Raw genomic sequence first — 11919 nt, forward strand, 5'->3', positions numbered from 1 at the left:
GTTGTTGCTGCCAGACGGGCTGGTCTGAGTATTTCAGAAACTGCTGATCTACTGGGATTTTTACACACAACCATCTCTAGGGTTTACAGAGAATGGTCCGACAAAGAGGAAATATCCAGCGAGCGGCAGTTCTGTGGGCGCAAATGCCTTGTTGATGCCAGAGGAGAATGGCCAGACTGGTTCCAGCTGATAGAAAGGCAACAGTAACTCAAATAAGCACTCGCTACAACCGAGCTCTGCAGAAGAGCATCTCTGAACACACAACACGTCCAACCTTGAGGCGGATGGGCTACAGCAGCAGAAGACCACACCGGGTGCCGCTCCTGTCAGCTAAGAACAGGAAACTGAGGCTACAATTCACACAGACTCACCAAAACTGGACAATAGAAGATTGGAGAAACGTTGCCTGCTCTGATGAGTCTCCATTTCTGCTGACACATTCGGATGCTCGGGTCAGAATTTGCCATCAACAACATGAAAGCATGGATCATCCTGCCTTGTATCAGCGGTTCAGGCTGGTGGTGGTGGTGTAATGGTGTTGGGGAGATTTTCTTGGCACACTTTGGGCTCATTAGTACCAGTTGAGCATCATGTCAACGCCACAGCCTACCTGAGTATTGCTGCTGACCATGTCCATCCCTTTATGAGCACAGTGGCTCCATCTTCTGATGGCTACTTCCAGCAGGATAACGCACCATGTCATAAAGCGTGAATCATCTCAGACTGGTTTCTTGAACATGACGATGAGTTCACCGTACTCAAATGGCCTCCACAGTCACCAGAACTCAATCCACATTTGGGATGTGGTGGAATGGGAGATTGGCATCATGCATGTGCAGCCGACAAATCTGCAGCAACTGCGTGATGCTATCATGTCAATATGGAGCAAAATCTCTGAGGAATATTTCCAGTACCTTGTTGAGTCTATGCCATGAAGGATTAACGCAGTTCTGAAGGCAAAATGGGGTCCAACCCGGTACTAGTAAGGTGTACCTAATAAAATGGCCAGTCAGTATTAAGATGATAGAGTTATTTCCCCTCCAGTCAATTTTTTTTTCTTCTTTAAATATTTCCCAAATGACGTTGAACAGATTCAGGCATTTTTCACAGTATTTCCTATAATATTTGTTCTTCTGGAGAAAGTCTTATTTGTTTAATTTCAGCTTGAATAAAAGCAGTTTTTAATTGTTTTAAAGCCATTTTAGGGTCAATATTATTAGCCCCCTTAAGCAATATTTGTTTTGGATTGTCTCCAGAATAAACAACTGTTATACAATGACTTGCCTAATTACCCTAACCTTACCCTAGTTAACCTTGTTAAGCCTTAAATGTCACTTTAAGCTGATTAATAGAATATCTAGTCACACATTATTTACTGTCATCATGGCTAAGAGAAAACAAATTTATTAGAAATGAGTTATTAAAACTATTATCATTAGAAAATTCTTCTCTCCATCAAACAGAAATGGGGGAAACAATATATAGAAAGGCCAATAATTTTGACTTCAACTATATTTACCTTCAGGTTCTGGTTCTCCTGGTGTGGATGGGGATGAACGTGGAGAAACAGAGGAGGAGGAGGAGTGTGAGGATCATGAGGGCGAGGCGCAACAGCAGAGCATGATGGGAATGGATGGAGGACAGGAGCAGGAGGAGAGAAATGAAGGACTGCAGGACGAGAACACACTCACTGAGATGCAGGAGGAGGACAGACTGATGACCACTGAACCACTGTGCTTCCAGACCACAGACTGACCATCGCACACTGATTCACACCACACCACATACACACTATCAGCTATTAACTTTACAGAGAGCATTTAGGCCACAATCCAAACTGCTCCATTGACTTTCTATAGAGCCTTTTCACATTTGCGTGTGCACAAGTGGTCATGATTGGTCAACTCAGAGCGCAGTGAATGGGAGAATACAACAAATCATTATTCTACCATCTTATCTGCTGAAATAATAAAAGAAAAACTCCAAGATGGTGTTATCAAGACTATAGACTATAAACAATAGTAAGAGACTGGTAACGGCAGCCGGAAGAGAGAATAATGTTAAATGTACTGTCCTGCTCCCATAGATGCTGCATAACACACACCTCACACAAGCGCTCATTCGTTATTTTTGTAATTTGATGCAAAGATTGTATAATACATACATAAATACATATAAATGTACATTTTTTTAAATCTAAATATTAAAAACTTTAAATGATTTAAGATGCTGATCACTGTTAAACACACAACAGTCTTGTGGAAAGGGTCCATACTGACAGCAAAATCCCTTTTAAGGAAAGTCAGTTCAGCAGCCATATTTGCAACACCCTCGGGCAGCTCAACCAAGCCCTATCTAAATGAATGGGGATATTGGAAATCAGCAACAAAATCTGACCCGAGCAGAGCTGTTTCCAAACCCCCCCTGTAATTCGCACCCTGCTTATAGGTATAAATGTATCAGGCCCGGATTGGCTAATCGGGAGCACCGGGAGAATTCCCGGTGGGCCAATCCGTTTTTTTGGCCGTGAGGGCCGGTGTCCCTAGCTGCTTGCACTCTCAGCAGTCGCACTTTTTTCATCTTTTTATTTATTTGACCATAGCTTTACTTTTTCTTCATTATTTTGCCGCAGCGCCGCTCTTCTTATTTATTTTCTCGCAGCCCGGTAAGCAAAATGCAGCCTGCAGGTTAACTAACGTTAATGTTGATGTAACGTTAAATATCATCATTCGAGCCCAAACAGCGAATTCGAATAATTAATATTAATAATACACCTGCTCAATGAAAATCAGATGATTCACTACATTAATAAAGCTGACATAACTTGATCAGAAATCTAAAAAGGGGAGAAAAAGATTAAGCCATCAATAGAAAGTAATACCGTGTCTTGCAGGTCACGGTCCAATACTTTTTTTTGTTCCTGCTGCATTATCGATATAGTGGACCAGTGGTAAACACGTTGCGTTACTAAGCCATCAGACCTGTGTTCGAAACGCACCTGGAAAATTATTATTATTTTTATTATTTTCATCTTTATTGTTAAGACATATAATACTGTTAGGGCTTTTGAACATTTGAATTTCTAAAGCAGCTGTTTTCTTGAAAAAGACGTGATAGTGTCACTAGAAACTGAATTGGAAATGACCTTATTTTAATATAGAAACTGAGGTGGGCCGGTCTGGCTTGAAACTCCAGGGCTGAAAATGAGTCCCACTCCGGCCCTGAAATGTACGCCCTCATAAGTCTCACACACAGGATCAGTCAGGGGTTCACATCTCTGGTGCTGATGTACAGTGCTAGGTTTGTTTTATATTAAAACATCATTGTACAATACTTAATTTACTTCTCTCACTTGCTGAGATGATCTGAAGCTAATCGATATGATAATAAAGCAATGAGCTGATATTCAGTACATCTGGAGGGAGTCTTTGTGTTTTGTTTACGTGCTTGTCCAGAAATCATGGCATTATAATTATGAAATAAAGCTGAAAAAACAACAACACATGAATAAAAACCTGTAAACGCTGACCAAACACAAGTAAAAGAGGTTAATATACAGAAAAGTCTAGACTGAGGTAAATAAAGGTTAAATAGTGTGTTTGATTTTGCTTTTAGCATATTTAAAATGACACACATTAATTAACATTTGGTAATGTCTAGCTATTCTAATGTAGTTAACATATTGTTAGCATGATTCTAATGTTTAACACAATTCAAACACTGAGACTTGCTAACATGTTTCTAGCGGTTCTCTGTTATGAAGTAATAGCAATTGAAATCTTAAATGTAACATAGCATGTTGCTAATGTTTAACACTAACATAATCCTAGCATAAATATGTTGCTAGCATATACAGTATCTAACAGCACAACATTGTTACCAAAAATGGTACTCCATGCTAACAAGATATTAACCATCACATATTTAATACATGAATTATCAATCCTAGCACAGAGTTGCTAGCAGGTTAACAGCTAAAATGTTTATCATGAATAATATCAACAACCATTTCACCATCAAGTTTCTAACATGTAGCTAACATAAAGCTAGTTGTTAGCATTTAGCAAATTTTAGCAGTTTACAATTATAATAATGTTAATAACATTTTTTACCAATCCTACTGTCAACTTACATGTTGTTAGCATGATTCCAATGTTTAATATAGTCTGAACACGAAGACATCGCTAATGTTAAGATGTTATAATGTTAGCAAATATTAGCAATTGACATCATGCTAGCATGAATTGCTAATGTTTTTGTATTATTGTATTTTTAATAGTACTGATTAGCATTCTGCTAACATCTTTGTAGCCTTAAGTTGTTATAAAAATCGAATATTTTAAGAAGAATTAGCATGTTTCTAGCATAAATTAGCAAACCCACATTAGCATGTTTGTTTACAAATATGGTAACGCATACAAACAATAGACACATTTTTAATGTTTATATAATGTTTTGAAGTTTATATAATGTTGCTAACAAAAATTAACATAATCCTAGCATAATGTTGCTAGCATGTTTTGTAACATTTTTAGCATTAATTAATATATTGTCAGCAACCATTATACCATCAGGTTTCTAACATGTAGCTAGCCCAAATTAACATGTGGTGAAGATAGTTTTAGCATAGCTAACATGAATCACAATTGTGTCACTAACATTTTTTACTTTCCTTCTGTCAACGATGCTAACTATTCTAATGTATTTAACATATTGTTAGCATGACTCTAATGTTTAACACAACCCAAAACACTAAGACACTGCTAACATGTTTCTAGCGGTTCTCTGTTATGAAGTAATAGCAATTGAAATCTTAAATGTAACATAGCATGTTGCTAATGTTTAACACTGACATAATCCTAGCATAAATATGTTGCTAGCATATTTCTAACAGCACAACATTGTTACCAAAAAAGGTACTTCATGCTAACAAGATATTAACAATCACATATTTAATACGAATTACCAATCCAAGCACAGCTAGCTAACAGCTAACATGTTTATCATGAATAAATACATAAACAACCATTTCACCATCAAGTTTCTAACATGTAGCTAACATAAAGCTAGTTGTTAGCATTTAGCAAATTTTAGCAGTTTACAATTATAATAATGTTAATAACATTTTTACCAATACTACTGTCAACTTACAACTAAACCTGCTTAACAGTGCTAACATGTTGTTAGCATGATTCTAATGTTTAATATTGTCTGAACACGAAGACATCGCTAATGTTAACAAATATAACCACTAGAAACACATTAGCCATGTCTTAGTGATTCTAGCGGTTATAATGTTAGCAAATATTAGCAATTGACGTCATGCTAGCATGAATTGCTAATGTTTTTGTATTATTGTATTTTTAATAGCACTGATTAGCATTCTGCTAACATCTTTGTAGCCTAAAGTAGTTTTTTTATAACAATTCAATATTTTTAAAAGTTTTAACATGTTTCTAGCATAAATTAGCAAACCCACATTAGCATGTTTGTTTGCAAATATGGTAATACATACAAACAAACAATGGACACATTTTTAATGTTTTAAAGTTTATATAATGTTGCTAACAAAAAATAACATATAATCCTAGCATAATGTTGCTAGTATGTTTTGTAACATTTTAGTATTAATATATTGTCAACAACCGTTACACCATCAGGTTTCTAACATGTATGTAGCCCAACTTAACATGTGTTTAAGATAGTTTTAGCGTAGCTAACATGAAATTGTGTCACTAACATTTTTTACTTTCCTTCTGTCAACGATGCTAACTATTCTAATTACCAATCCTAGCACAAAGTTGCTAGCAGGTTACCAGCTAATATGTATATCATGAAAAATATCAACAACCATTTCACCATCAAGTTTCTAACATGTAGCAAACATAAAGCTAGTTGTTAGCATTTAGCAAATTTTACAATTATGTTGCTAACATTTTTACCAATCTTACTGTCAACTTACAACATAACCTGCTTAACAGTGCTAACATATTATTAGCAATGATGTTAATGGTTAACAATCGGAACACTAAGACAACGCTAATGCCTTTCTAGCGGTTATTATGTTAAAAAATATTAAAACAGCTAGAAACACATTAGCAATGTCTTGTTATAACGGTAACAAATATTAGCAAATGACAGCATACATTGCTTTTATTAGCATTAATTGCTAATGTTTTGTCATGTTGTTTTTAGTTGCATTATTTAGCATGTTGCTAATATCTTTCAAGCCTAGACTTTTAGATTTTTATCTCATTGCGAACAGAAAAGCAGCAAACACAAGTGGTTTCCCATAGAATTATTTATTCAACTGCTCAACATCTCTGCACATTTGACTATACATACAAATCAGCTCTAGTAAATAAAGAGTTTCTGCTCTGATACTAAAATCATGGGTTGATCTGGACAGAGGAGAGGATATATTCACACATGTACAGGACCGCTCGCTTTACACCGATCAGTCGGAAAAAAATAAACGAAACAAAAATAAAAAGAGACCATCTCCCCAGGGGTTAAACTCATTTCCACAGGCTCGTTGGATTAAAACATGTATTTCAATAAATATTTGGTGTTGATTTATTTGTTTTTAGAAAAATCGAAGAGTCATATGTTGTTAGTCTTGATATTATTACCCATAACGCAATGCACCGGCGCATCTCAAAAAAAATAGAATGTCATGGAATTCATTCTATTTTTAATTCAAATTTTTCTGACAGTTCAAATTCTTTGATGTTCTACTGTAAGTGAAATTGATCAGTGCTTCTCAACCACATTCCTAGAGGACTACCAGCTTTGCACATATTCCATGTCTCCTTAATCAAACACACCTGATGCAGATCATCAGCTCATTAAAGGTGCAGTATGTAACAGGCATGTGATCAGCCAAGGTCAAAAAATAAATAAAGACAGGATCACACACCGCCGCTAGATGGCGCCACTAACTCAGTTTGCTTGTATCAACAGAATATAACTTTCCCTGAAATGTATTATTATTTTATAATGATATATAAACTTTACACTAATAATATAATTGATTTATCATATTTTTATACCAATGTGATAAATAAACCACTAGTCAATCAACAATTCGAACTGTAAAATATTAAGTCCTATAAATTGTGTAGCTTTCCCAGAGATGGGTTGGGGGTGGAAGGGGATCTGCTGCGTAAAAACTTGCTGGATTTACATTTACATTTGGTCATTTCGCTGTGGTGACCACAGATTAATAAAGGGACTAAGCCGACAAGAAAATGAAAGAATGAATTGTGTAGCCCAGGCATGTCCAAACTCTGTCCTGGAGGGCCGGTGTCCGGCAAAGTTTATTTCCAACCCAAATCAGACACACCTGGGCTAGCTAATCAAGCTCTTACTAGGCTTTCTAGAAACATCCTTGCAGGTGTGTTGAGGCCAGTTGGAGCTAAAATCTGCAGGACACCGGCCCTCCAAGATAGAGTTTGGACACGCCTGATGTAGCCTAAAGTACTTTAACATTCCACCCTGAAAATAAAATCATACATCGCTAATAAGAGTTTATCATTTTCCCTTTCCTTTAGCATAGTCCCTGTTTTTATTTGTTTTAATTAATTATAAAATATATTTTTATAAATTTGTAATATCATCTAAACTTGACATTTTCAGGTATTAAATTAGTAGTGAAGACATGCAGATGACTACACAAATGTGCGTCCTGCAGCTGTATTTAGAATGTACATAGAGCGCATGTGGTCGTGAAAATAGTGCACAGCTGCGCACATTCAAAGCGATTTCATAATAGTGCATATTGTCAGCGGCTTTGTCACATTATAGGACTACACGATATCGTTATGTTATATACACAGGAGCCGAGGTAGCTCTACCATTAAATCCCTAAAGATGTTAGGAATGAAGCAGGTCGTCTGCATAAAAATAAAAATAAAAATTGGATTAATGCAAATTACAGGGGTCACCCCATTGAGTTCAGAAAATATGGAAATATATAGAAGAATCACATCCCTGATGTATGTTTAACACCCAGTGGTTGAACTAGGTATTGCACGCCTGGTTCAATACACACTCAAGTGCAGGTTGCCAGATTGAAGACAACAACAGGGGCATGACTATTCAGCCTAAAGGCTGATTTAAGTCGTGTTCTAAATAAAAGCAACGACACACGATAGAAGGGATATTCTCCATATATTAAAGGAGTTTTTGGTCTAACTAACACTTGAAAATAATACATTAGAACCAGCTTCTGTTTCTTGCAGCTGAACAACAGAAAATTGACAATGCTCAGCTCAGGTACAGCTCATGTGCTTTATACGGTGCTAAAAGCTAATAATGCGAGTCTGGATGCCATTTTACATCACATTTATTGCCCTAATACTGAAAGCAGCAGCACCTCAGATCTTGACAATAAAATAAAACGTTTAAAATTAAACTTTAGACTAGTAGTAGCTAAATTTATGCGCATAACTGGAATATTGCATAAGAGGCGTGCGAATAAAGCAGCGTTTCCATTAAGTGAGTCAAAGAGAACAAAATCATCACTTCCTGATTAACTGGCGCCAAATATCAACAGTAAACACAGAATCTGCTGCGGTAGGAGAAGCTGCGTCAATATTTTCTTTTTGAAAATATTTGAAAAAGTTTGAAGGCGTGAGATACGGAGCGCAAACACTCTTCACAGTGCTGGAGGTCATTATTAATATAATAACATTAATACTGAAACGATTATGGCGATTTAGAATGACCAAAACAACATTTTAGATGGTTTACAGTGTGCTCAGCCTGCTGGTTTGTCCATTCACATACATTTTTATCATCACATGATCTCCTAAAAAAAAAAAAAAAAAAAAGAAAATTCACGACTTTTTTTTTTTTTAACGAGCATACTGGAATTTGTTCGGAAAAAGTGTTTCTATTGTAGTTTATGCGCATCTTTTCTTACCGATTAAACAGTTTATCCTACTCAGTTATGCGCATATGTTTTACATGCGCATTTTCAAAATGTGTGTGCATCTTGCCATTTCTATCAACCAGTTTATTATGCGCATATACAAAATGCACATAAAAATAGGTGGATGGAAACATAGCTAGTGATTCAGCATCTACATTTAATGATGTAAAAAGGTTTAACGTGTAATAAATAGATTATAAACCTTTCCATTTCATTGGAGTGCAGTGAGGGCACTATTCTGTGCTTCTGAATGGCTGTAAATAGATTTCTGTCATGTTGCAAAGCCAAATTGCTCATCACTGTGATCTCGACGCGTAGCTGGGGTTTCAATGTAACTAGGGTTTCAATGTAACCTGCTCATCAAATGGTTATGTTTAGTAATATTTATATTATTTGCATATTATTAACCTCATGTGGAACTCTGAATCTGCTTCTCATTTCAGAGTCTGCTACTGTCCACCGGAGGTTGCGTGTTTTGAGGGATCTTGAGTGGTTCTCAATGACGTGTGATATTAAATAAACAATGTCAGGTTTGCTGCACCTATGACTGGTTAACCATGGTAGACTGCACATATTTTTTTTAATTTACCGTTTAAATTCCATGTGCGAGCCAATGTATAATAAAATGCAAATGCCTTTTTTTTAAATAAACATGTTTTGTGAACACTTACACTGTCTGTGGATGCTCTAGGTTTCAAACTGAATAACTCATATTTTTGGCGCAAACATGCATTCACAATGGTACGAACCATTATAGGGGTGGTCAAATGTATATTGAAGCTATCTATTAATTTAATTAATAATATTATTTAAGATACAGATCAGAGCAAACAATTTCCTAACTATTAAAGGGCAGACCCCTCCATGCATCTTGTTTTGATGTCCCTCAGGTGGGATCAAGCATTAATTAAAGGCGTCAAACCCCCCCTGTAATTCGCACCCTGCTTATAGGTATAAATGTATGCCCTCATATGTCTCACATTTCAGTCACGGACGAATGCTTATAGAGCCTTCCTGACTGAATGAATCAAATACGCTGTTTTCCATCAAGGCAACCCGGATGCTGAAATATAATTGGCTAAACTGGAATTGGGCGGTTTAAATGACCAAAACAAACGTTCCAGCACGTAACACACATTGTCAAAGCAGAATATCTGACTTCAGCATTGCTTTCCAGATAAACAAGAATGTGCACTGAGCATGTTTCTGAAATATCTGCACACATGACGGTGTTTTTATGCTTTAGAAAAGTCAAAACTTACATACAGCACCTTTAATGGACTGAAAGAGCTGTAATGGGCGTGACAGACAAAGGAGACATCCATAACGTAGTGTTGGTGATACTCTAGAAACGTGGTTGAGAAACACTTATGTAGATTAAACTCTTTCACTTTCAATTCAATTCATTTTTAATTCTTTTTTTTTTCTTTGAGATGTGCCTGTATAATTGTGGCTTTTAGGCCCTTCCAGTGGTTTAGACTAGCATCGCTTCAATAATTGATGAAATATGAAACTAACTACAGTCTGAATACTTAAAAAGAGGAGTTAAAAGCAGGCGCTCTATAGAACTAGAGCGCTGGATCCATCAGAAATACTGCACTCACACACATCCAGTCTCCATACACACACACACACACACACACACACACAGATGATGACGCTTTAGAAATCAGACAATAGAGAGATGAAGGACGACAGCTACAGCTTCAGCTCTAGACTGACCTCAGATCAGTGGAGGAACATCACTCACGCATGTGTTTCATCTCCAAATCAACAGAATTAACACTAGCTTGAGTTTATCATTATTATTAGCGTAATTTGAGGCATATGTAGAGTATCATATTTTTGCTACAGCTATTTTATATGCATATAGAGGTTTGTTTTATTGTTACATGTTTATTAATTACATGAATAGATTAAAATAAGAAATTAGTTATATTAGTCATTATATACAGTTGAAATCAGCATCATTCGCCCCCCTGTTAATTTATTTCTGTTTAAAGGAGAGCAGATTTCTTCAACACATTTCCAATCATAGTAGTTTTAATAACTCATCTCAAATAACTGATTTATTGTGACGTTTAAAGGCTTAACTAGGTTAATTAGGTTAACAAGGCAAGTTAGGGTAATTAGGCAAGTTATTGTAGAACGATGGTTTGTTCTGTAGACTATCGGAAAACATAATTTTAAGGGGACTAATAATTTTGACCTTAAAATGTTGTTTAAAAAAATTAAAACTGCTTTTATTCTAGTCGAAATAAAACAAATAAGACTTTCTCCAGAAGAAAAAATATTATCAGACATACTGTGAACATTTCCTAAATCTTTTCAACATCATTTGGGAAATATTTATAAAATAAAAAAAATAATAAAAGAGGAGCTAATAATTCTGACTTCAACTGTATGTATGTATATATATATATATATATATATATATATATATATATATATATATATATATATATATATATATATATATATATATATATATATATATATATATATATATATATATATATAAAATTAATTAATTATAACTATACATACACATAATTTTTAAGCAAATAAAACTTCAAAGTCACTATAAAACTATAAAAAACTCGAGAAGCATAATGTTGAGAAAAGCTGTTGGCAATTATGTAAAAACAACATTTTTCCTGTAGAATTTTTTTTATTATTATTAATAATGTGGTTAATAATGAATTCATAATTTGGTAAATGTGTTGTTTTTTTGGTTTAGATCAACAACTTAAAGCAAGCTCACTAATCAATTATTATAATTATTGAATTAATATTATTATTAATAATAATAATAATAATAATAATAATAAATAATAATAATAATTATATATACATGTTTATATATATATATATATATATATATATATATATATATATATATATATATATATAAATAAAAGGCAAATTTGCGAAAATAATACCAATATTAATAATGTTTTGCCAGTTTGATAAAAGAATTACAC

The 11919-nt window shown here is 34.8% G+C and overlaps 2 protein-coding genes across 4 annotated transcripts in view; one reads left to right on the top strand and one right to left on the bottom strand.

Annotated features, from left to right (window-relative positions):
- Window positions 1-3410, top strand: part of znf341 (zinc finger protein 341) — a 29400-nt gene extending 25990 nt beyond the window's left edge. Inside the window, exon 15 of one of the 2 annotated variants that reach the window (XR_012398208.1) lies at window positions 1526-3410. Coding sequence is in view for 1 of the 2 variants with exons in the window: in NM_001114573.1 (NP_001108045.1) it covers window positions 1526-1755 (230 nt within the window). In the remaining variant the exon portion in view is untranslated. 2 annotated transcript variants of the gene reach the window in all.
- The window catches only part of itchb (itchy E3 ubiquitin protein ligase b), a 79147-nt gene that overhangs the window by 2101 nt on the left and 65127 nt on the right, over window positions 1-11919 (bottom strand). For both annotated transcript variants that reach the window (XR_012398215.1, XR_012398214.1), the window contains exon 25: window positions 1520-1668. The gene's annotated coding sequence lies outside the window, so the exon portion shown is untranslated. The remainder of the gene's footprint in view (window positions 1-1519; window positions 1669-11919) is intronic.

This window comes from Danio rerio, chromosome 23 (genome assembly GCF_049306965.1).
Source record: "Danio rerio strain Tuebingen ecotype United States chromosome 23, GRCz12tu, whole genome shotgun sequence".
NCBI classification, from domain to species: Eukaryota; Metazoa; Chordata; class Actinopteri; order Cypriniformes; family Danionidae; genus Danio; species Danio rerio.